General features: G+C 48.3%; 1 protein-coding gene across 4 annotated transcripts in view; it reads left to right on the top strand.

Moving 5' to 3' along the window:
- Positions 1–26,764, top strand: part of GPR155 (G protein-coupled receptor 155) — a 57,898-nt gene that overhangs the window by 9,571 nt on the left and 21,563 nt on the right. For all 4 annotated transcript variants that reach the window (XM_088472547.1, XM_088472499.1, XM_088472673.1 and 1 more), the window contains exons 2-7: positions 8,185–8,696; positions 9,787–10,186; positions 15,670–15,835; positions 23,407–23,562; positions 24,801–24,884; positions 25,174–25,294. In XM_088472547.1, coding sequence (XP_088328673.1) covers positions 8,246–8,696; positions 9,787–10,186; positions 15,670–15,835; positions 23,407–23,562; positions 24,801–24,884; positions 25,174–25,294 — 1,378 coding nt within the window. In that variant the 5' untranslated portion in view covers positions 8,185–8,245. The remainder of the gene's footprint in view (positions 1–8,184; positions 8,697–9,786; positions 10,187–15,669; positions 15,836–23,406; positions 23,563–24,800; positions 24,885–25,173; positions 25,295–26,764) is intronic.

Here is a 26,764-nt window from a genome sequence, read left to right as displayed (position 1 = left end):
TGGACATTCCCTGCTCACCACACTGAGCTCCGCACAGCCGGCGCACTGTAGTGACAGGCAGCCAATCTGATGGTCTGCTAGGCTGACTGTCACAGAAGTCACTCTATGTTGCCGGGCCGGCGTGTATGGACAGCCGCCCAGCAACTCCCCCACCCCAAGTGCAGACCCCCAAACACACCTGGCGTCTCCCGGCAGCCGCCGCACAGCGCTGCTATAGGGGTGTATGAGCCGGGCTCCCAGTAGTCACCGTGCTGCGCTGCGCTCCGCTCCCAGCTCTCCAACGAGTGATCACTCCGAGTCTGACCTGGGAACAGGGGGATTGCGGAAAGGAGATGCTGCCTCGCTGCTGCTGCTCCCGGGCGGCGGGCGTGGCCAGTCAGTCAGAGATTGGGATAGGGGCCGCCACATGGCGGTGACTGAGAAGACGCCGGTGGCTGTTGGTTGAAAAGATACCGCCGGCGGTGATAGGCTGCTGCACCCAGCATAGCTCAACACAGTGGGTCCCGCAGGACCCGCTGAGTTTTTTTAAAATCTGGTCCGCAACTCCCTATAGCGCGTAAAAACATGCTATAGTGCGTATTTTGCGAACCCTGCTGTTCTGCGGGAGAGGATAGGGAGGATTTATCACAGGATGGCCTGTGTGGACGGTGCCAGTTGGTACCTGGCCCCTCAAAGCCCCCTATGTTGCAGGAACCACCATGGGCAATGTTTTCTCAAGTGCTGGTATCTATTGCGGACCGTCTGTCGGTCCCGACTGCTATCCTTACCAGGGCGTTGTCCCAGCCTACCATCCCCCATTCCCTGGGTGTCCCGAAATTATTGCAGAGTCCCCCTGGGTCTCAGCCTGTTGGTCATTATGCTGGGTTACCTATGTATATTAAGTCTACCGCTGTGACGCAGCAGTCTGTGGTGCCTTTTCAGGCCCCTGGGGCGGCTCCCCCTCCATGGGTGGATGTGCCCTGCAAACCTGTCCAGAGTTTGGTGGCCACATGTTCGGCTTTTCATTGGATGCTGCAGAGTGACATACCTTCAAGGAAGTCTAAACGCACTATAATGGCACAAGCCGCGCATTTCACGGACACCGAGGTGTCCTCAGATGATGGGGAGGTGCATGACGACACCGACTTGGACGTCTCAGTCCAGGAGGTGGATACTAAGTCCTCCATCAATGTGCGGGCTCTGGTTAGGGCGGTGCGAGCCATTCTTCAAATAGAGGATGAGGCACCAGCTCCTAAGTCTAAGTACCCTAGTTTTAAAAAGGCTAAGGTGACTTCTGCGGTGTTTCCCCTGTCTGATCAATTGACGGATCATATGGCGGTGGCTTGGCAGGCGCCCAGTAAGAGATTCCAGCCACAGAAGTGGTTGGCATCTAATTATCCATTTCCTGAGGCGCATTGTAAAAAAATAGGAAACCTCACCGGCGGTGGATTCCCATGTCACTCGCTTAATCAGGAGTGCTACGCTGCCATTACCATCTATATCCTCGCTGAAGGATCCCACGTACAGGAAGGTTGAGACTTGCCTAAAGTCCATTTACTCTCGCCGTCCATGGCCATCTCCTGGGTGGCAAAGGCCATTGAGGGTTGGGCCAATGCATTAGAGTATACTTTTCCAGACGATGCTCCGGATGTCCAGAGAGCGTTGTTAGGACAGATGAGAGATGCTGCTTCCTACATTGGAGAAGCATCTTTAGATGCTAGTCTGCTGACTTCTAGGGTTTCAGCAGCAGCAGTGTCTGCTCGCCGATCCTTGTGGTTGAGGTCCTGGAGAGCAGACGCTGATTCAAAGAAAGGCCTGGAGGCCTTACCCTTTAATGGAGAATTACTATTTGGTCCGGACTTGGACAAGATAGTAGATACCCTGGCGAAATCTAAGTCCGCTTTCCTCCCTTCAGCTACAACACCGACTAGGGTTCGGAGCTCGGCCTTTCACTCATTTCGGGTTCAGGGCAAGGCAAAAGGTCAGTCCTTCCCGAGGCATTCGGCAGCTAATACCGCCTCTAAACCCAAGAAGCAAGCCTGGAGTGCTAGGTGCCCTTCTTCCAAGCAAGAAGATAAGCCTTCTGCCTGATGGGACGGGCCTCCCTCTGGGGGACCCCAGAGTGGGAGGCCAACTTCTTCAATTCGCCCAGTGCTGGCACAATACCTCCACAGATGCCTGGGTTCGAGAAGTGGTCTCCCAGGGGTACGCCCTGTCTTTTCGGCACAGACCAAGCCAGCAGTTTTTCTGCACAAGTCCTTCGCAGGACACCACTAAGGCTTTACAGATTCAGGTAGCTATAGAGTCCTTGCTGATGGCAGGGATCATTGTGCCCGTACCACAGTCTCAACGTGGGATGGGATACTACTCTATGCTGTTTCTGGTGTAGAAACCCAATGGGTCTCATCGCCCCATCCTCAATTTGAAGTCTCTGAACAAGTTCCTCAGAGTCCCCAAGTTCAGGATGGAAACTTTGCGTCCCATCATTCTGGCGAAGGAAGCAGGGGATTACATGGTCTCCCTGGACATCCAGGACGCCTACCTCCATGTTCCTATAGCAACTTCACACCACCGGTATCTGAGGTTCGCTATATTACACCATCATTACCAGTTCAGAGCTCTACCTTTTGGCCTCTCCACGGCCCCAAGGGTATTCACCAAGGTGATGGCAGTTATGGCTGCTCACCTTCGGAGCCAGGGTATACGGCTGCTACCGTATCTGGACGACCTCCTCTTGCTGGCAAGCTCCCCGGAGGTACTGCTCCATCATCTCCTCCTGATGATCGCTTGTCTACAAGCGCACGGGTGGTTAATAAACTGGGGTTAGTCCTCCCTGATTCTATCGCAGCGGATGGTTCATTTGGGGGCCCTGCTAGACTCTCGTCAGCAAAGGATCTTTCTGTCTCCGGAAAAGGTCTCCTCCCTACAGCTGCGGATACACAATTGCCTGAGCAGCGGTCAAGTGTCGGTACACTCAGCGATGAGAGTTCTGGGGTCCATGGTGTCGGCATTCGACATGGTGGAATTCGCCCAGTTCCATTCCAGGCCCCTACAGAGGCTGATTCAATCGGAATGGAACGGGTTACCCCACAGGATCCGGTCTCAGATGCTGGTGTTGTCCCCGGAAGTACGTCTGTCCTTAGCGTGATGGCTTCAGACAGCTCATCTTCTGGAATCATCCCGGACTGGGTTCTGCTCACGACAGATGCCAGTCTTCGTGGTTGGGGGTGGTAACAGGCTCCTTGTCACTTCAGGGCCGCTGGACTGCGGAGGAAGCGTCTCTTCCCATCAATATGCTGGAGCTGAGGACTGTGTACAGGGCCCTTTAGTCGGCCGGCACCGCTCTTCAAGGAAGGGCAGTACAGGTGCAATCCGACAACGCCACCACGGTGGCGTACATCAATCACCAGGGAGGAACTCTCAGCAGAGATGCGATGGTGGAGGTGTCCCGCATCCTAACTTGGGCGGAGTGCTATCTTCCAGTGATCATGGCAGTCTTCATTCCCGGAGTCCTCAATTGGGAAGCGGACTTCCTCAGCTGTTACGACGTGCATCCCGGGGAATGGTCGCTTCATCCAGAGGTATTCCAACTACTCGTGGACAAATGGGGACTGCCGGAGCTGGACCTGATGGCTTCCCGCCACAATTGCAAGTTGCCCATGTACGGGTCAAGGACAAGGGACGTCGGTGCCAGTTTGGTGACGCACTGTCGGTGAAGTGGACATTTCAGCTGGCATATCTGTTTCCTTCGATATCCCTTCTACCTCGGGTCCTGCTCAAGTTCAAGCAGGACGGAGGCACACTGATTCTGGTGGCCCCTGCGTGGCCAAGATGTCCTTGGTACTCCGACCTGCGGAGCCTGTCCATCCGTACCTTCTTCCTCAGCGGCGGGACCTGTTATCTCAAGGGCCTTGCCTTTACCCGGATCTGGGTCGGCTGTCTTTGACGGCGTGGCTCTTGAGGCAGCCGTCCTAAGGTCCCAAAACTTTTCGAGCTCAGTTGTTACTACCATGCTGAGGGCTCGCAAGCCTGCTTTCGCACTGATCTACCACAGAGTGTGGCACACTTACTTTCAATGGTGTGAGTCTAGAAGCTATGATCCCCAGATATTCAGGATTTCAAGGATTGCTACCTTACCGGACGTACACACCTTTTTCCAAGGTGTTCTGAGAATTCAGCCACCCTTCGTGCCTCCTGTGGCCCCCTGGGATTTGGCGGTGGTTCTTCGGGCTCTGCAGGGTCCTCCTTTTGAGCCCTTGGAGTTGGTGGAGCTCAAGTGGCTAACGTTTAAAACCGTTTTCCGCCTGGCAATTGCTTCAGGCAGGAGGGTGTCAGAATTGGGGGGGCTTTCTTGTCGTCCCCCTTTTCTGGTATTTCACCAGGACAGAGCAGTGCTTCGCACTCATCCGGAATGTCTGCCTAAAGTGGTTCCCAAGTTCCACATAAATCAAGAAATTGTTGTTCCAGCCTTTCAGTCACCTGATCTCTCGGCTGGGGAGGCTTCCTTAGATATTGTCCGGGCTCTCAGGGTTTATGTGGACCGGACGGGTTCCATTAGGAAGTCAGATTCGTTATTTGTCCTCTTTGGTTTTCACAAGAGGGGTTGGCCTGCCAACAAACAAACTTTGGCCCGTTGGCTTCGTTCTGTTATTTGTGAGGCTTATGCGCAGGAAGGTTTACCTGTTCCAGCCTCCGTTAAGGCTCATTCCACTCGGTCCGTGGGTCCTTCTTGGGCTGCTAGCCGTGGCGCCTCTGCTGTTCAGCTCTGTAAGGTGACCACCTGGTCTTCCATTCAAATGTTTTTGAGGTTCTATGCATTTGACACCTTTGCCACTCAGGATGCATCCTTCGGGCGCCGGGTTCTCCTTTCAGCACAGGAGCGTCCCCGCCCTTAGTTGAACTGCTTTGGGACATCCCCAGGGTCAACCCTGTGGACACCCTATGGACCCTGAAGTAGAAAACAAGAGACATGGTAAGAACTTACCTTTTGTTATCTCTGTTTCTACGAAGTCCATAGTGTCCACAGGGCACTCGCCCTGACGCACCTGGCTTCATATGGGCTGTATGGCTGGTCACCGGTTTTCCGTCTCCCATTTTCGTGAGTATGGTTTCTTGTGTGTTCCAGTCTTCCTTCTCTCTGTTTAGTCTCCTCCTCCGGCCGTGGCTGCTTACCAACTGAGGTGCCTGTGGCTCGGGGGCGTGGTATAGTGGAGGATGAACCCAAGTGCATCCTGGGAGCAGCTAAAGCTTTAACTGCGTGGTGCCCGTTGATCCAGATCCAGCTATACCCCAAGGTCAACCCTGTGGACCCTATGGACTTCGTAGAAACAGAGATAACAAAGGTAAGTTCTTACCATATCTCTTGTTTTTGCAGAATAGGTCAGGAAGGAGATGTTTGGATTGAGTACATGGGGAATAGAGATCTGTTGCATTCCAAGAGTAAACTAAAATAATAAAAAAAAAATACTTTTTATGTTGATTTTGAATTGCACATGTTTCTGAGTTGCTAAGAAATCGCAGGCATCCCGCGGTGTGTGCGCGCAGAGTTGCAGGGCCGATTTTAGATGCACGGTCTAGGAAATGTACTGGGAGGTGACTGTTCAGAGGCATGGAGAGGCGCTGTCTTATGGGCGTGTTATGGAGAACCCAGACGTGTAATAGCTCACATTGTGGGTGAATCTGCACTTGGCATGCGGCAGCTGCTAGTTTCGATGGTGCACATGAAGGTAGCGCCTAAAGACGCAGAAAGTGGTCGCCCCAGTGCTTACACTGTCTGACACACGCCTGTACGCCAGGGGAGGGGCAGACACTAGCATTAGCATATAGTCAGACGCAACTATGGTGCTAACGCGTTCGCAGCACAGTTCCTCTCTGACTCGGCCACTTTGGCTCTGATTGTTGCTAAAGGCACAATCTCTAGGGGGTGAAATTTAGTATAGCGAAGATTATGTTCTATATGTCATGATAGAATTATGGGGAAGATTGTATTCTATATGTCATGATAGTAGTATGGCGAAGAGCTGTACAGAGTAACCTATTCTATCCACTACTTCTGTTTTGTGGGTTTCAGTTCCAAGGAGCTATTTTTGTGAACTGAAGCACATGGATGTATGATGATAACTTGCAATTGATATTAATAGACACAAATGTCACCGGTCTTGTGCTCATTCCACTGTGGGTAGAACGTAACATAACGTTTATCATAGAATTACTGATCCTTATCCTAATGGGAAAAATACACATATGTTATTGTGGAACACTGGCACAGGGCATAAGGACTCAGCCACCTGCTTTCTGCATGCAGATAATTGTTTGCTTTGGGATGAGTTTGCTTAGTAAATGGAGCATACGTCACATGGGTACCGGATCTTAGAGGAACATAGTTTTGCTTGTGATATAGCAACAATCTCATTGGGAAGAGAAAATGGTTACGTGATCCCAGCTAGTACCCACTCTGGGTAACTCAAAGCACTGCTGAAGAAGTAACAGTATGGAGTTGCATAACTCACCCTTGCTTCTGCTAGGTAAGCTCGGAATCTACAACCATCAACATACTCTGGGGGCCACCCCAAAGTAGGACAATCAGGCTGCAATAGCCCTGCTCCTTCCCATCTATTTCAGTGGTAGCAGAGCATTAAAGAGCAGCAACATTGCCACTATAATTTAATTGCACTGCCCATCTAAAGACATGTGCTCCTTCTGTAGGTTACTGATGCAGTCACCATATCTCCATTTACAAGGTCAACGGGAGAAAGTCGACACTGATGATGTCGATATTGCCCTAATGTCAACATTTCCATGAAGGTTAGGGACAGAAGGACAGGGAAAACATTCTAACAATGTCAACATAACATCTTGTGTCCACATGTTTAATGTCAACATGGTCAATGTCAATATTATGAACATGTCGGCATGTTCAGTGTTGAAACTTCGACCATGGGCCGTATTCAATTAGCGGCGAAAACGGCTGTTTTTCACCCTAAAAAACAACAGGCAAAAAATGGAAACCTGCGAAAATGGAGAAACAACTAATTGGAGTAAAGTTTCTCCATCCCAGACCATGAGAAAATAAAATGCTAAATCCCAATTTTTTGGCTAAAAATCTGGGGATTTCTTTCAGAACCCTTTGGACACCCCTGCCCCCTATTGATAAATTACCAAAACTTTTTTTCGTACGTTGCGTACTTTGATGAAAAACGACTGCACAAATTTTGGGCGAAAAAAACCCCAAAATGTCGAAAATGATAGAAAGCAATTTTGTTTCCCAGGAAATTACTGTTCCACGGAAATTGGGGATACGTTAAAATGAGTGCAAGTATATTTTCGTGTCGTAAAAACGCAAATTTAAAAACAGTCTGCTGCGACCGCGTGCGATGTTTAAATATCAGACCCTATAAGTTAAAACCCTTTTTAACGGGTTTCTTTTTGCCCAGAATTTGCGCTGTAGTTTTTTCGCCCAAGTACGCAACTTACGATTTTTTCCCCCCCGGCAATTTATCATTACAGGGGGTGTCCAAAGGGATTTTTAGTCAAAAATAGGGATTTTTGCATTTTTTTTTTTTTTTTTCTCCTGGCCTGGGATGGAGAAAACTTTTCTCCAGTTTATTTTTTCTCCATTTTCGCCTGTTTTCTGGCAAAATGTTGCCATTTTTTTTAGGTGAAAAAACGCCATTTTCGTCAGTGGCGGAAAAAACGGCCGCTAATTGAATACGGACGACCTCTTGACGATATTCTAATGTAGACGATGTGAATGTCTTAACAGATATACATGGGTTTGGTATATTGTTATTTGTCAGCTGAAACACAAACTAATTGCCTTCTATGTCAGTGACTGTTACTTTAGAACAATTGCAATATATGAAATGAAAATAGAACAGTAACCAGTGGCCTAAAAACTTGTAACCTCTTTCAGATAGTAAACAATTTACAAGCAGCTATATTAAGTGGATCACCGTCAGAATTAGCCTATAAAAATAGTTCTTTACGGCATCTCTCAATATTCGGATCTTCAGCAAAATGCATCAGATTCGAGTCTTTAACCAGAATTATTATTAATTAAAATGTATTTTAATTATTTTTTATTTTACTTGAAATGTATTTAAAAACAACTTTTTGCTTTTAGGTGTTTTGGAATATTGAGGTCTTATTAGTAAAGTTATTGCCCGGCACGCTTTTAATTATTTTATTTTTTTTATTATTTATTAGATCATCATGAATCTGCATTTTCGAAACTGACAAAGTTGAAGAACATAAAAAGAGAGAAAAGATGGACACCACCTCTGAGCTGCTGTGGAAGAACTTGTCTAATGCCAATATGACTGACACATTAGGCGGACAGACAAACGTCACAAATGGCAGTCCCACCATGTCCATAAACAGGCTATTTCCTGCTCTCTTGGAATGCTTTGGTATCATTCTGTGCGGCTATATTGCCGGGAGAGCCAACGTGATCACTGCCACTCAGGCCAAAGGACTAGGCAACTATGTTTCCCGTTTTGCACTTCCAGCGCTTTTGTTTAAAAATATGGTGGTCCTGGATTTCTCCGATGTTAATTGGTCCTTCCTGTATAGCATCCTGATTGCCAAAGCCACCGTGTTCCTAATAGTATGCGTGTTAACTTTATTAGCGGCTAATCCGCAAAGCCGATACAGCAAAGCTGGCCTTTTCCCTATATTTGCAACTCAGAGCAATGATTTTGCACTTGGCTATCCCATAGGTAAGATGTGTCGTGTCTTGTTTTAGTTTAGTGGGAAAATTTTATTTAACTGATATTAATTTCATGGTATGTTCAGATGGAACACACATAATATCTCTGCTCAGGCGTTAGTGTGTTATCTTTGCTAACCTTCCTACAAGTTGATCTGTGTGACAAAGCTATTTGCAGAGCTCAGTGATATATGGTACTGGTATTGGATCTAAAATCTGGAAACTTGTTATACAAAAAGTTCTGCAGACCAGAAAGAAAATACAAAAACAAAACCATTGCTTCTCCTATGTAATATTGTTATACCCACCGGCCTGGTCACTGTGAGGAGCACTGCAAAACATCTTCAGAAGGGGACTGCCAAAGATAGTAAATTAAGTTTTAAAATTTGTTCGTTCTCCAAATGTTAGAAATTTAAAAAAGAAGTAAAATCTTAAGCATTCCAAATCTATGCAACTAGTATATCAGACCCAATCGCCTCGGTCCACCTTCCCGCCTGCCCCTGCGGCTGTATACTTTGCCGGTTCCAGGGGGTTGCCCCATCTTCTCTGACTAAGGTCCGTCCCCATGCTCGCTGCCGTGTGAGTCGCTAGAGGGGGCGGTGCGTATGTCCGGAGACAGGACAGACCATAGCGGATTATTATATAGACAGATTTATTTTATTTTCTTTATCTGAGCTTGTAAGAATGATTTAAGGAAGTCTTCGAAACTGCAGTTTGTCTTTGTTTTGTATGTCAGTGATGCTATTAGTTTTTAAGGTGTTAATAGTCTTAATTGTTTTTAGTTCTTGTTTAAAAAAATCTGTACAAAACATGTCTGTTTAAAACACATTGCATACGAAGTGTGAGCAGTAATCCCTCATTTTATCAGCTTTGCTGTATTTAACTTTCAAGAGACAGCCAATAAGATATTGTTTTTGTTTTGTTAGTTTATTTTTCACCATTTTTTATTTGAATAACAGTATAAACTCAAACACTTTATCTACCTATGAAAATGACCAGACTATTTAGTAACACAATTGTGAGCAGAATGTCCTTCTTTGCTCCTGATTTGGTTGGTCCACAGTCAGCGTCTAACGCATTTGTCTGTGTTTTTCTTCTAGTTGATGCCTTGTACCAGACCACATATCCTAAATACCTCCAATACATCTACTTGGTGGCACCTGTGTCTCTCATGATGTTGAATCCCTTAGGTTTTGTTCTCTGCGAGATCCAAAAATGGAGAGACAACCCCAACACTTCACAAGGCAAATTCAAGATCCTGGGATTTGCGCTCCTCCGTGTCTTCCAAAACCCTATTGTGTTCATGGTGTTCATTGGCATCGCCTTTAACTTTGCACTCGGCCAGAAGATCCCCATCTACTTAGAGAATTTTCTGGACGGCCTTGCCAGTTCCTTCTCTGGCTCTGCTTTATTTTACCTGGGTCTTACCATGGTTGGACAGACTAGGAAACTCAAGAAGTTTTCTTTTGTGGCATTGCTGTTACTTATCACTGCAAAGCTGTGAGTATGATTTATGAGGAAATATGGCAGCTATTTTTATATTTTTATTACTGTATTGTAAAACGTTTTATCTCTCGGCCAAGGTAATCAGCTGTGTGAAATCTTGTTCACAAGATTACATGCTCTGCAGGTGGTAAATTCAGCACATTCCTACTCGTTTACAATCCTGATAATGTAAATGGGCCACAGCAAGTGCCACTGAATGAAATGAGCACTCTAGCTATACAGATATAGAAAATGAATAATAACATAAATGTTATTGTAGTTGTAAGAATCATTTATTATGTCTACTTAATCCATCTGTTTTATATACTAAATAAGCAGCTCGCACATTTTAACTACTTTGATTGTATCAAAGTCTGCACTTGTAGAAACTTCTCTCCAAGTAAAGGCTGTATAATTGCCATGAGGTGTAATGAGAATACACTTTTGGGTGTGATTTCAAGCATTGGAGAATTGCACAAGTGCAGTTTTCTTCATCATTCCCAGAGAGATGGTCTCATCCCGTCTGTGGACAGGAAATTGTCCTAATCTGATGGTTAGATAGAATATGGATTTTGTCAAGGAAAACACAGAAGACAATTTCTTTGTTTTTGGGTTCTTTTTTACTTTGTCCCCACTGTAGCTGCCTGGCTTTTGACCATATTAAGGAGTTATAAACGCTGCAATGCAGACCTACAGAATTAATGCTCTTTTGTAAAATAACCTGTTTTTCCAGGTAAGTGCATGGATTTAAGAGCCAATGTGATGAGACTCCACAAATTATTAATTTTTCTGCAAAAGGACTTTGGTTTATAAATTCAAATCTCCTCTCTATACTTCTAACAGAAGGCACTTTGCACATTCCAGCTAAACTTTTTCTGGAAAGCACGTTTCTAGGCGAACTTGGATTAATGACCCTTCAGTCTCATGATTTATATCAAGTAATAAAGAGGGTGATCCTAAATTAGTAGTAGGCTGTAATATGATGATTTTATTGTTTCTGTGCCAACCAGCAAAGCTATGTGCAGATTGCTATTACAGAAAGGCCATTAAATAGCTATCTGCTTGGCAGACAGGTAGATGCACCTATGCAGGCAGATAAGCATTGCCGGTCTATTGTTTTTGCAGTTTTTTATGCCAGTTACTCTGTGTTTCTGCAGTATTTGTACTTAGTGATTTAATGCCCACTTTTTAACACACCCAAAGTTAAAGCTAGTAGACTTGGTGTTTTTTTTCTTCTTTTGTTAGGTTCCGCAGAAATTCATGTTCTTTTTACTATATCCTATACGTTCTGTTCCTGTTTTCTTATTTTGCTTAAATAAGCTGTTGTTGAAACCCATGACCTATATTCTTGCACTATTGCAAAGCTGTAGTATTCGTGGCCATCATCAGGGTTGTCTTAACAGCAGTGTGGACCCTGGGCAAAGCAATGCACTGGGGCCCCTACCCACCCATTCATGGGAAAAAAAATTAAATGGTCAATAAAATGAAACCCTCCTGCATGCCCATCAGACCTCCCACACATGCCGAGAGACTCTGCCTGACTGGTGTGAAGCCGGCGGATTAAGTGAAACTGGGACTGAGGTGAGTACTCGTCACGGGGGGGTTTGTTAGATCGGAATACAGTACACACTGTCCACTACTCACCATTTTTAGGTATATTTTGCTATAGACTATCGCTAGCTATTGCCGCACTGTAAAAATCCAACGCTTGTACAGAATTTTAAAAGTAAATTCTGTAATGTTACGAAAACAAAAATACATATTATGGAGCTTTCGGCCATGGGCGGGAAGGGTAACGTGAGACAGTGGAAGGAATGCTGTTTGTTTGCAAGTAAGGTCTTTAAAGACCCTTTGAAGTGCTTTACAGCAATGACCCTAAACTGTAGCAATGTGTAATTCCGACATAACTGACTGTCTAACATCAGGTTTCCAGGATCTTAAAGGACTGCTAAACCTAAAGTATAACTTGGCTGATACAGGGCTGGTGGCACCTAAAACACTAAAATCTCATACTTTATTTTTTTTCTTCTTCATTTTTTATGGCACTGTGCTCTGACTGCCCTATGTATTGGAATTAAACACTGAAGGAATGATAATCTTTTAAATTAACATCCGTGCACTCTGGGCCTGATTGAGAGTTGCAGACAGGTCTAGCCTGCGGACCGATCTCGCGTTTATTAGCAACTGTGCATACATCGGAGGCCGCATTGGTAACTTTGAGCAACTACGAGTGATTTCAGAGCTGTGTGCATCCATTTATTTATGAGTGGCAATGGGGCACTCACAGATAGGATATGTAAGCTGTGGGCGTGTAGGGGGGGGGGGAATTGCGCTCTGTTCAGAGGTGGCTGCATGCAGATACGGCTGGTTTCAGATGGATCAAGGATAGGGCTGGTGCAAATGCATTCTTAGTAGTGATGACTGCTACTTTCACAAGTTGGAGGATAGCGGCGGTGCTGGTGCTTAGATGTGGTCATTTCTGAATACAGACTGAGAGCTATGTTTATTCTTGAGCATGCCTGTGGCTCTGAATGAGCTGCTTCCGGCCTTGCGTAGTGCTGTTGCTGCCGCCCTCTGCCAGTGACATCACAGCATCACACTCACAGCACGTCGCTGACACGTGGGAGCAGTAACACTGAGGGGTATATTTACTAAAGTGCAGGTTTTTAGAAATGGAGATGTTGCCCATAGCAACCAATCAGATTCTAGCTATTATCTTCTAGAAGTTGCTGGATAAATGTTAAGTAGAATTTGATTGAGCCTTTAGCCAACCATACACACTAGACCAGGGCTCGACAAATCCCGGGGGCCAGGTCGCCATGTCGACCAGATTTTAGAGGCAGGGAGGAAGCAGATCTTTGTCAACCCCAGCAGAGATGTGCATGTTCTGAGTGTCCCGGCTTGCGCTGACTCCTCCTGTGCCTGTGTGTCCCGGCTTGCGCTGACTCCTCCTGTGCCTGTGTGTCCCGGCCGGCGCTGACTCCTCCTGTGCCTGTGTGTCCCGGCCGGCGCTGACTCCTCCTGTGCCTGTGTGTCCCGGCCGGCGCTGACTCCTCCTGTGCCTGTGTGTCCCGGCCGGCGCTGACTCCTCCTGTGCCTGTGTGTCCCGGCCGGCGCTGACTCCTCCTGTGCCTGTGTGTCCCGGCCGGCGCTGACTCCTCCTGTGCCTGTGTGTCCCGGCCGGCGCTGACTCCTCCTGTGCCTGTGTGTCCCGGCCGGCGCTGACTCCTCCTGTGCCTGTGTGTCCCGGCCGGCGCTGACTCCTCCTGTGCCTGTGTGTCCCGGCCGGCGCTGACTCCTCCTGTGCCTGTGTGTCCCGGCCGGCGCTGACTCCTCCTGTGCCTGTGTGTCCCGGCCGGCGCTGACTCCTCCTGTGCCTGTGTGTCCCGGCCGGCGCTGACTCCTCCTGTGCCTGTGTGTCCCGGCCGGCGCTGACTCCTCCTGTGCCTGTCCGTCCCGGCCGGCGCTGACTCCTCCTGTGCCTGTCCGTCCCGGCCGGCGCTGACTCCTCCTGTGCCTGTCCGTCCCGGCCGGCGCTGACTCCTCCTGTGCCTGTCCGTCCCGGCTTGCGCTGACTCCTCCTGTGCCTGTCCGTCCCGGCCGGCGCTGACTCCTCCTGTGCCTGTCCGTCCCGGCCGGCGCTGACTCCTCCTGTGCCTGTCCGTCCCGGCCGGCGCTGACTCCTCCTGTGCCTGTCCGTCCCGGCCGGCGCTACCTTCTGCCATCCGTCCTGGATGTCTGCTGTCACCTAACTTGGGCTGCAGCTCTCCAGTAAGTGGGTCTATGTGTGGCTGGGGATTGTGACTTCAGGGGGGGTAGTGGTGTGGCCCAAGGGGGGATGGTGCGGAGGGGTGTTTTGCCTGAGTGTATCTCCTTAGTTGTGTGGCCATGTGGGTTGGTTGCCATGGGGGGGTAGGTGCGAAGTATTGTGGCCCCGGGGAGGAGGGGGGGGGTTGCCGGGGGTAGTAATTTCTTGCACTTTTGCATATGTACAAACGTGGTCTGTTATTTCTGTCTGGGGAGGGGTTGGAGCAGGGGAGCTGTGCAGAGCTGGGGGCCTCCATTTTATAAAATTTTGCTGCATCCATTCAACTGGCCACTTTGTAGATTAGTAGAGTGTTTGTAATAGCTGCATAACACACAGAGCTGTGCTCTTTAATCCTGTAATTTTTTTTAATTTTTTTTTTGGGGGGGGGGGGTGCACAGTGGTCTGGCTCCTACAATTTCACCCTGGCTCCTAGATTTTAGAAAAATTTGGCAAACCCTGCACTAGACGATGTGCTGTATGAACGATCTTGATGACTGATTTCCATTGAACTTTCTGCAGTGCAGGACAAATGATATTGGGTGTACACACTGATAGATATCTTTCAGTGAAGCCATCCTGCCACATCTTTGGACATGCAATTCTTGACGATAACATCCAAACTGACCTGCATGCACGGACGACCAAAGATATCGTTATCGTCCAACGGGAGCGTGCATCGTTGGTCATCCACTGCATACACACTGAATAATAGGAATAATATCGTTATTGTCCATATCGTTCATAATAATAGTCTAGTGTGTATATGCGGCTTAAGGGCAACATTTCCACTTCTAAAAACACTCACTTTGGTAAATATACCCCGCAGATTAGCATCCGGCTCTGATTGGTGGGTGACATTTCTGAGGTAACCTAGTACCCTTCCAGGCCCAGGGCTTATTACATAAATAAATAAAGTAATCAATAAATACTACTTCTACTATTCACAAATTACATAAGTTAATGTTCCACCATCAGCATTCAAATGCATTACTAACAGTAAAATGGCAGCAAGCCTATTGAATGAGTCTGCAAACTATATCAGTTCTGTCAAATTCTGTCTAGGTGATGAAACTATATATATTTTGTGACATAAGTAGCTCTTTTTTTGTTGTTTTGTTTTGTTTTTACATCTGCAAGTTGTATTTTAGGTTTTGTGATCCCTAACTGAGGAATTGTGACCCATTCTGACATTATTTTCCGGGCTGTGACACATGCTTCGTACTGTATAATAATGACATGGATTATTTTTAATAAGCTTTCCCAGCTCTACATGTGTACCCAAGCACTGTGGGGGCTGAGAACAGGATCTTATGACCAGTAAGAAGATTGTTAATAAAATGTGTTCACCCATTGCCTACACGCAATGAAGACAGCCATTGTTTGGGCTAAACCATTGACTTTACAGTGATGGTGTCACTGGTTCCTAGCACACTGATATGTGTAGAGTTCTGTTTAGCTCATAAAATGGCTGCCTGCAGCTTATAGGTGAGAGACTTTAAGCAGAGTTTACAAATACTGGGGGAGATGTATCAAACCTCGGAGAGAGCTAAAGGACCAACCAATCAGCTTGTAACTGTCATTTTACAGGCTGTGTATGAAAAATGACAGAGCAGCTGATTGGTTGGTACCTTGTCTTTCTCCACGTCTGTCCCACTGTCTCTGAATTGTCTCCAACTGCTTCTTGTTTCAGGCTGGTTCTACCGCTTATCTGCAGGGAAATGGTGGAACTGCTGGATAAGAGTAACTCTATGGTTAATCACACCAGCTTATCGAACTATGCATTTCTGTACGGAGTCTTCCCAGTGGCACCCGGAGTCGCTCTCTTTGCAAACCAGTTCAACATGGAAGTGGAGATTGTAAGTTTGTTCGGAAAGTACAGTTGTTTCGACTCATGATGTTGTGGCATATTCAGATTTATGTATTCTGGTCATCCTGAAATTGTTGATCAGACAGGTATTTATTATATTAGAAATCCTTCTCCCTGCGCAGCAAGTCTCCTGGAATAGTGATCTGGTAAACATTATATACATGGAATAAAGTGAAACCAAACCTAAAAAAAAAAAAAAAGAGGAAACCTATATTTTGTTGTTTTTAAAACTTTTTGTAATAGACATCTATGCATGCTTGTGAAAGTAACATATGGGAATGATAGACTAGCTTACGTCAGCTGTACTACTTCAGCTTTTCTGTTTGTGACCTGCTGTAATGGTATTTTACAGTTAGCGGTGCAGCGTTTTACATTCTGAGCACCACGAGAATGCCTCTTGGCGTGAGTGTCGAGTGACCAGAATTATAATTTAATGTTTGCTCACCATAGGTGGCCAAATCAAAGGAGATAGGCCTTCGGTGCTCAGATCGAGTAGCGGCCTCATTGCATAATATTCATAATATTCACTCAAAAAAAGAAAACCTACGCTGCACTTGGTTTTGGGGTCTTGTTTGTCAGCTGCTCGACCATTTAGGGCACCCCCTGTCCCTATTAATTCCAAAATAAATACAATCGGTCCGCGCTAGTTCTAAGGTGAAGGGTAGGTATGTGACTTACTCTTGTTAGTAAATTTGCTTAGATCTATATGTATCTATATAAATTGCTGATCATTGCATTGTATAGTTGTTGGAGGATGACCCATGGTTAAGCCGGCAGCGGTCATCATCCGTATTGTTCACCATGTCCAATAACGAGCATATTGATTTCAAGCGGATCCTCGTCAGGTTTGGCAGTCAGCGTACTGCAGTAATAGACTAATTATCCAATATGGGCTGCGATATCACATGTGTGGCTGCCTTTTGTAGGTATATGGCAGATTGTTTAGAAATACTGAAATCCATTTCGGTCAGGCATTTGCATTAAATCTAATATGGCACTGTACCTCTGCTGTAACCCGTTACAAATACAGTAATTACCCCCTTTCTGATTTCCGCTATTATTGCATATCTGTCACACTAATATTAGATTTTCTGTAAGGATCTGCAAAGCTACAGTGTGACAAATATATACTGGTAGAGGAAACCCAGAAGGGAGCAATATTTTGCCATGACACTGTATTCATTTTCTACTTCAGGGTCCATAGGGTATCCACAGGATACCTTGGGGTATAGGTGTGACGTCAGTCGCAGGGCACCAAAGAGTTAAGCTTTCAGCCTCCCAGGATGCACTAGGTCCCCCTCCTATACCCCGCCCCCGGGCCAAGGCACCTCAGTTTAGTTTGGTGCCCGGCCGGAGTCGGGTGCACCTGTTGGAGTGGGGGCTAGAAGAGCCCCTGAAGCTTATTCTTCATGCAGCTGTGGCTGCACAACTGGATGAACAGCATGGACAGTCAGTCCTGACGTCCATGCTGTCTTCCCTACACCCCGCCGGTACCAGAACGCCGGTACTGATCCGGGGATGCTGGTGGGCGTCTGGGGTCACAGCTAGCGGTGACCCAAGATGCTCCGGACCATGGCCGGATTCAAGGGGGACAGAGGTAAGCAGCGGGGTCCCACGGTGGGTCCCCGCTGATCACATGGTCCTAAGTCCCCAGGCAGGGGGCTCCCTGGGGACTGGCTGCAGCGTGGAGCCAGGCGACCAACCTGCGCTTCCACTACCCCCTGGGACAGCAGACCGCAGCAGAGCGGTAGCGCTGCGGCGTCCCAGGGGTTAAATGCATGCCAGGGGAGCGCGCCTTCCCTGTCTCACAGCCGGCGCCTCCCCCGCTGCACACAGCCCTCTCTGCATGCTGCCGACTGGTCCTGTGGCAGCGCTCCTCCCCCAGGCCAGCCTCCTCTCTGCTCCTCGGCGGCCATCTTCTCCAGAACGCATGGTGAACGCTGCTGGAAGCGCTGGACGGAAGCATCGTGGTCTGGGTCCCCCCGCATACCTCTCCTCCGCTGTGGTCAGGTCTGTGTATGCAGCGCTGTGTCCTACCAGGCCCTGTGTCTGTGTAGTTGAGTGATCAGCGCTGTTAGTGCAGGAATTGTTATTTTTCTGCATTGTATGTGACTGTGCTAGCGCTGCTGCCTGTAATCTTTTCTTCTCTAAACTGTCAGCTTTATTACTGTCCCTGTTCTTTCTGCTAAAGCCCTTGCGGTGCGGTGCTGCAGGGTGGTCTCTCGCCTATTTAATACTTAATTGGTGAGAGAGGTCACATACGTGGTGCCATCATGTCTGAAAGTGATTTTCCCCTCCGGCTACAGTGTACCACGTGCAAAGTACCGTTAGCGGAGGGGGAGGGTAGCGCGGAGGGCCTTTGCCGGCAGTGTTTGTCCATGGCGCGGCCTATTACGGTTACAGCACCGGTACAGGAGCCGCCCTGGGCTTGTTTCGCTCAGGCGTTAACAGCTTTAGTGGGCCAGTTAGCTCCGCAGCCCGCGTTTACTCCGATGGGTTTGTCCCAGCAGTCTGTGGTGTCGTCACCCATGCAGGGGTTCCCACGACAATTGGTGGTACCCCACAGTCTCTCTATTTCCCCGCTCCCGGGTTCTCAGGAGCCAGCGTGGGTTAACTCCCTGACGAGTTCTGTACAGCACTTGTCGGATGTGTTGCAAGGGGAGTCTGTGATGCGGTCTCATAAAAGGCCGGTGGCGTCTCTGTCCGCTCCTTATGAGGATGACGAAGGGACGTCTGATGATGGGGAGATTCTAGATCCTTACGATCAGGAACCTCTCCATACTAAGGACGCTGATGCTAAGTCCAAAGTATATATTCCTGGACTTATTCGGGCGGTCCGCACAGCCTTGGTGATTGAGGACGAAGTTCCCCCAGCGGCTAAATCTAAGTATGCCTTTTTCAAAGATGTGAAGGGCGATGCCACAGTCTTTCCTCTTTCGGGTCAGTTGGTGGACCATTTAGAGGAGGCGTGGAAACAACCTGGCAAAAGATACCAGCCGCAGAGACGCCTGGCGGTGGCTTATCCGTTCGCGGATAATTATTTTGTGAAGTGGGAATCCCCTCCACAGGTGGATTCTCACGTGACCCGTCTTGTCCGTAGTGCCACATTGCCGATGCCATCCATGTCCTCCCTTAAGGATGCTACGGACCGCAAGGTAGAAATCTGCCTGAAGTCCGCTTATTCCCTTGCAGGGGGGGCAGCACGGCCGGCTATGGCCATTTGCTGGGTTGCCAGAGCGATGGAGCGCTGGGCGGATTCATTAGAGGCTTCTTTTGAATCCGACTGTCCGGCCGATCAGGCGGAGTTGATTGGCAATCTCCGTGATTCGGCCACCTACATCAACGAGGCGGCTCTAGACATTAGTACTCTGGTGTCTAGAATTTCTTCAGCAGCGGTAGCTGCTCGTCGCACCTTGTGGCTGCGATCCTGGAAGGCGGACGCAGATTCCAAGAAAGGTCTGGAAGCGTTGCCGTTTACCGGAGAAGTTCTCTTCGGTCCGGATCTGGATAAGATTGTGGCCACGCTGGCGGCAGCCAAATCTGCCTGTCTCCCGTCGGCCGCTGCTCCTTCTGGTTCGGGACCATCGTCCTTTCGGTCATCTAGGGCCCAGGGCAGGCCCAAACCACAGTCGTTTCCTCGACAGGCTGGCCCTAAGAAATCGGTCAAGCCCCGGAAGCAGGCATGGAGTACCAGACGTCCGGCCCCCAAGCCAGATGACAAGCCTGCGGCCTGACGGTCCGGGCCTCCCTTTGGGGGATCCCAGGGTGGGAGGCCGCCTGCTACAGTTCGCCCAGTGTTGGTCGACCACTACGACAGACACTTGGGTTCTGGAGGTGGTTTCCCACGGATACGCCCTCTCCTTCCGGCACAGACCCCCGGCTCGCTTCTTCACCACGGGTCTCCCATCAGACCGGAACAAGGCTACGGAGCTGCGGAAGGTATTGCACACTATGCTCCAGGCTGGAGTTATAGTGGCGGTTCCATTCTCCCAGAGGGGCCAGGGTTTCTATTCAAATCTATTTTTGGTACAGAAACCCAATGGGTCATATCGTCCGATTCTCAACCTCAAAGCTCTCAACAAGTCTTTGCGGGTCCCGAAGTTTCGGATGGAGACCCTACGGTCCATCATTCTGGCGCTGGAACCTGGGGACTACTTGGTGTCATTGGACATACAGGACGCTTACCTGCATGTCCCTATTCTTTGGCGCCATCAACAGTTCCTCAGGTTTGCAATCAGCAGCGACCACTTCCAGTTTCGGGCGTTACCTTTTGGCCTGGCAACAGCACCACGTGTTTTCACCAAGGTGATGGCGGTCATGGCGGCTTCTCTGCGGCTGCAGGGAGTCCGCATGTTGCCGTATTTGGACGACCTGTTATTGGTGGCAGGATCTCCAGAGCTCCTGTTACGCCACTTGGACCTGACCATTGCACTGCTGCAACGGCACGGCTGGCTAATCAACTGGCAGAAGTCCACTCTAATCCCGTCTCGGAGGATTCTGCATCTTGGAGCCTTATTGGACTCGGGACAGCAAAGGATCTTCGTGACGGAGGACAAGATCTCTGCTTTACAGTCAAGGGTGCGCAGTTGTCTGCACAGCCGCCGGGTGTCCTTACACTCGGCGATGAGGTTACTGGGCTCCATGGTGTCGGTGTTCGACATGGTGGAATACGCCCAGTTTCACTCCAGACCTCTGCAGCACCTGATCCTGTCCAAGTGGAACGGGCTGACTCAGTCTCTGAAGTCCCAGACGATTGTGCTCACCCAGGAGGTTCGCCTGTCCCTTACGTGGTGGTTACAGACGACCCACCTCAACAAGGGACGTCCGTTCTGGGTTCCAAATTGGGTCCTGTTGACAACGGACGCCAGTCTTCGGGGCTGGGGAGCAGTTTCGGGTCCACACTTGTTCCAGGGCAGGTGGACGCCGACAGAAGCGGAGCTTCCAATAAATATCTTGGAACTCCGTGCGGTCTTCAATGCTCTCCAGCAGGCACAGCGGTTTCTCCAGGGTCGCCCGGTGCAGGTCCAGTCGGACAACGCTACCACCGTGGCCTACATAAACAGGCAAGGAGGAACTCGCAGTCGGGCGGCTCTCGTAGAGGTCTCTCGGATCCTGGTTTGGGCGGAGCGCAATCTTCCGGCCATATCAGCGGTCTTCATCCCGGGAGTGCTCAATTGGGAGGCGGACTTTCTAAGTCGCCAGGACGTTCATCCGGGGGAATGGTCCCTGCATCCGGACGTTTTTCAACTACTGGTGGACAGGTGGGGTCTTCCAGAAATCGACCTCATGGCGTCCCGGCACAACAACAAGTTGCCGGTGTACGGGTCTCGCACAAGAGACGAAGGGGCGTCTCTGGTGGATGCTCTGTCCGTCCGGTGGACGTTCCGGTTCGCATACCTGTTCCCTCCGGTCTCCCTTCTTCCACGGGTAATCCGGAAATTCAAACAGGAAGGAGGGACGCTCCTGTTGATAGCTCCCGCGTGGCCCAGACGGCACTGGTTCTCAGACCTTCAGGGTCTGTCCGTGGACATTCCTCTGCGGTTGCCGCTACGACCGGACCTTCTGTCTCAGGGTCCTTGCCTTCACCCGGACCTGACTCGGCTGTCTTTGACGGCGTGGCTGTTGAGACGGCCATGCTGAGGTCCCGGGGGTTTTCCAGCTCTGTGGTGCGTACCATGTTGCGAGCTCGGAAACCGTCTTCCGCGAGGATATACCATCGCGTGTGGCATACGTTCTTCCAGTGGTGTCGACCGAGAGGTTATGCACCGCGGGAGTTTCGTCTGTCTCGGATTCTCGCCTTCCTGCAAGCGGGACTAGATCATGGGCTTCGCCTTGCTTCTTTGAAGGTACAGGTTTCGGCCCTATCTGTCTGGTTTCACCGTAGGATTGCTACAATCCCGGATGTGCGCACCTTTATGCAGGGTGTTCTCCGCATTCAGCCGCCCTTTGTTCCACCTGTGGCGCCTTGGGATTTGGCTGTGGTCCTGAGGGCTCTCCAAGGACCGCCGTTTGAACCACTGGGCTCAGTGGATCTTAAATGGCTAACAGCTAAGACTGTTTTCCTTCTGGCCATTGCTTCGGCCAGACGTGTTTCTGAGTTAGGGGCTCTTTCTTGTAGACCCCCTTTCTTGGTTTTTTATGGGAACAGGGCAGTGCTCCGCACTCGGCCCGAGTTTCTTCCCAAAGTTGTTTCCCAGTTTCATATTAACGAGGAAATAGTTGTTCCGGCCTTTAACTCACCGGGTCTTTCCGTGGGTGAGGCCTCTTTGGATGTTGTGCGGGCCTTAAGGACTTATGTTGACCGCACTTCTTCGTTTAGGAAGTCGGACGCTTTGTTTGTCCTCTTTGGCTTCCGTAAAAAGGGTTGGCCTGCTTCAAAGCAAACTTTGGCAGCCTGGATCCGTATGGCTATTTCTGAAGCTTATCTTCATGAAGGCCTACCGGTCCCTCCTTCTCTGAAGGCTCATTCCACTAGGTCTGTGGGTCCTTCGTGGGCAGCTCGACGTGGTGCCTCGGCAGTTCAGATCTGCAAGGCTGCTACGTGGTCTTCTGTCCATACCTTCGTGAGGTATTACAGGTTTGACACCTTCGCCTCTCAGGATGCTTCCTTCGGGCGGCGGATTCTCCTTTCTGCACAGGAGCGTCCCCACCCTTAAAGGATACTGCTTTGGGACATCCCCAAGGTATCCTGTGGATACCCTATGGACCCTGAAGTAGAAAATATGAGATATGGTAAGAACTTACCCTTGTTATCTCTATTTCTACGAAGTCCATAGGGTTCCACAGGACTCCCGCCCTGTCGCACCTGTGCTGCAGATGGGCTTTGCTCTGGTCACCGGTTTTCCGTCTCCCTCTGGTGAGAATGTGATTCTTGTATGTGTCCAGATCTTTGTTCTCTCTCTTCCTTCTCCTCCTCCGGCCTATGGCTTGGTAACTAACTGAGGTGCCTTGGCCCGGGGGCGGGGTATAGGAGGGGGACCTAGTGCATCCTGGGAGGCTGAAAGCTTAACTCTATGGTGCCCTGCGACTGACGTCACACCTATACCCCAAGGTATCCTGTGGAACCCTATGGACTTCGTAGAAATAGAGATAACAAGGGTAAGTTCTTACCATATCTCATATTTTGTACCCTCATTAAAGTATATTGCAATATATGCAATGTTCTATATAATGATAATATCAACATTGGTAGTTGTAGTGCAACCCAGACCTGACAGCTATACAGAAATACATTGCCAAGATGGCAACACTGATGCTCACTGTAGACTGTAAAAGTATCTGTTACATTTTAGAATTTCATTGATCATCGCCTCTTAATTTTATCTTTTGGATTATGACAGAATGCAGTGACCTCTTGAGTGCAACACTTAGATTTAACCCATTGTCTGCACACAGTGGAGACGAATGAATTCACTGTGAACCAGTGATATCACTAATGCTCTCTCTGCTCTTTGTAAGGACTCTAAGGCGCATTTATGGTATAATCCATCCTGCGACTGTGAATGACCATGTTACAGTATTGGCGGTGACGTTTTTAATGTAAACGTTTTTTGCTGGCAGATCACTTCAGGCATGGTGATCAGCACCTTTGTATCAGCTCCAATCATGTACGTCTCAGCCTGGCTACTGACTATCCCCACGATGGACCCGAAGCCCCTGATGTCGGCTCTGCAAAACGTCAGCTTCGACATCAGTATTGTGAGCTCGGTGGCCTTGGTGAGTTTACATAAAGGTATAAAGTGTCCTACGCATACTAGATCATTCAAATACTACAGTATATTGTTTAAAGCAGTGGTTCCCAAATTGTGCACCACAGCGAACTCACAGGCGTGCTGCGTGATAGGTCTAGCAAAGTTCAATGTGCTGGTGGACAGCCCTGGACCCTGCATGGCACATAATCACATTACTCTCCCACACTTTAGTGTTCTGCATGTGACATCACCTGTCATCACTGACGCTAGGTAGAAGCATTACCCTGGGAGCTGTATTAATTAATACGTTGCTGCGAGTGGCCAGTGATAGACCGCATCAGGCGTAGGCAGGCTGCATGATACTCTGGAGTGATCAGAGGTAAAAAGTGATTGCATGGGATCAGTATTCTTATTATTTTTCCTTCATCCACTGGGGACACTAGAGTTACACTGGGGTATAGAGGGTGGTGTATGGAGCCTGGCACTTTAAATCTTGGTTGATATGAATTTGACACCCCCCCCCCCCCCATCAATACCCCACCTATGGCTGGTAATGGCAAGTAATGAAGATTGACATGAGAGGATGGGGACAGGAGAAGGAAGTAATTCTGTAGCCAAGAAGTGGGCGGAAAGGCATGGTCAGAGTCATTGGTGGGGGGTGGGAGACAAGGGCACTGGCGTCAGGGATAGTACTTGGAGTAGAGGGCCCTGCATGTGAGGACTTACGATCTCAGTACATCTCTAGTGTGCATTCACCCCTTCCCTGCAATGCATGGTGCTTATAGCCGCTTCTAGTGTTATAGGGCGACTAGTGATTGCACTATTATTCCTTATTACTGAGTAATTCTTTCATACAGTTACTAAGTTGTTGGGGCATAAATAGTAGTTGAGTATTGAGCTGCTTGGACACAACAGTTTAATAAACATATCTTTTAGGTTTTCCTTAATGACATAGGGACGCAGTGCAAACATTGCTGAGACACTAATGGCGCTGTGATCCGGGAACGTACAGGAATCGGGATTGTAATTTCTTTTTATACTTTTCATGGAAGCAGTTCAATCGTTTATATCTTGTGACATGGGTATAAAGCAGACCGAACGGTCCTTCCACCAAGTCATTGATCTATGCACTTTACAAAGGGATATCCAGCAATTTTGTGCACAGGTGCTATTGTTCTCTTATAGTGGCTTATTTATAAAGTAGTGGGGGCTGTTGTGTCTTTAGATGGTATATCACATGTGTATATATATATATATTTACAGATCTGGTCTCTTGCTGTTTTGCTTCTGAGTAAAAAATACAAAAGACTTCCTCATGTACTTACTGCAAATCTACTTCTTGCTCAGGTCAGTATCATTTTGCTACTTGTTTGCCCTAGTCTACAGTCCCTGTACAATGCATGGTAGTTATCACACAGCAATGTGTTAGCACAATATGTTTTACATTGTCAGCTGTCCGTGTTCTCCTGGTATTTTGTGGTGAGGGTCTTAAAGAGCAATTGGGACCTGCCCTATTTTTAAATAATGATGTCCTAAAAAAGTGGAAAGCATAAACAAAAAGACTGCTTGTACTCCTCTTTGTCAGTCCTGCAGTATGTTCTGAATGTTTTTGTTTTTTTATTCCCTGTGTCATCAGCTCATTGTCTGCGTTGGGATGGTGCTGTGGAACTTCATAATACAAGAGCGAAACGTGGTGGGGCAGATCCTAGTATTTGCAATCCTGTACAGTGCCCTCTACAGCACATACCTGTGGACAGGTATTTCTACAACCAATGTAACCTAGAACAGGGGCAGCCTCTGTTTAACACAATTGTGCAATACTTTGTAGATGTAATGCTTGTATAAACATTGTTCATTTTGTTAAATGGTTTTGTTTCACAACTAAATGTACGCTTTAGTATTTACCATTGCACAGGGTTGGCTGGTTTAAACTAAATGTTTCTTTTTATGCTGTGACTACAGACTTCTTAAGAAAAGCCTATAATAAGGGAATTCCCCTGGTATTATTCCACATTCCTGTTACTTGTGGTCTTCATTTGAAGGCGCTGAACCAATACAGTAAATTCACACACAAGAAATGGGGAGAGTGAACCAGATCAGAGCGGTACTAAATCTGCCTCACATCTGCTAAGACTCCACAAACTCCTCCCCTAACAATCCTATAGAACAGGAGAAAACCGCAACTAACATTCTCAATCTTAAAGGGTGAACTACTCCCAACACATTAAAGAGGCAATACACAGAGAGACAACTCATGGTTTAATCGCCTTTTATGTTTTTTTTCAGTTGAAAACCTTCATTCCTACTGAGATGAGTGGAAGGAAGAAAGACTAAAGATAGCTACACATTATAAAGCCTGGTATACACTAGATTTCCCTTGAACTCCCGGACAAACGATATAGTGCATACACACTGTGCAATCTAACAAATGACCAAATGATATATCTTGCATCGTTTGGTGGTTAGATATTTAACTATATAATGTAACCATATCGGCTGATCGTGTGTGTACACACTGCACGATCTGAGGGGAATCGTTAACGAGATTGACAGCTCTTCCTGCATGTACAAAAGTTCTACAGATGCAACCGACTACTCCAAGGGAGCACACCAAGGGCTCGATTTAGACCCGCTCACTAGATGCGTGTGCAAGTTTCGGCAAGGCAAGCGATCACACGCCAAGGCATTAGTACTTCCACTATGTCTTGGTGCGCGAACGCTCTGTGTATGCAGACGCCCACCAGCTTGTCTTAAGACGCCAACTTGCGCAAGTCATCTCCAGGAAGTGTATGCAACCATCGGTACATCGAGTACCATCGGAAGCGAACTCAGCGCTTGTGGCTGACCATACCCTACCGCAAGCACTGCGAGTGCTTCAGTGTGAAATACAACCAAGTGACATGTACTATGACGCTGCCTCTAATTATGCACGCCTCTGAAACAGCGTTAAGACGCTTAGGCACGCCTGCGTTCGCACCTCCACTCCCCCGTTTCTAGTGGCCAGCCACTGTCACCACCCACAAACAGCTTCTCTTGTCACTCATTCTGCAGGGCTATCTATGGGCGGCGAGCGTACGCTTCCCGATCGCTCGCACTGATTCGCGCACGCGCATTGTGATGCGTACGCGTGCACAGAATGCAAACAGTAGGCTGGCTGCGTGCGAAAGGTTGATCTTCATTTGCTCCCATACATTACCAGATTTTAGTTTCATCCATCCAGATTGAAC

This window comes from Taudactylus pleione, unplaced genomic scaffold (assembly GCF_031769625.1).
Source record: "Taudactylus pleione unplaced genomic scaffold, aTauple2 ptg000004l, whole genome shotgun sequence".
In the NCBI taxonomy this organism is placed as follows: domain Eukaryota; kingdom Metazoa; phylum Chordata; class Amphibia; order Anura; family Myobatrachidae; genus Taudactylus; species Taudactylus pleione.
Note: the sequence above shows the minus strand (reverse complement) of the source record. Positions and strands in the feature narration are given on the sequence as shown.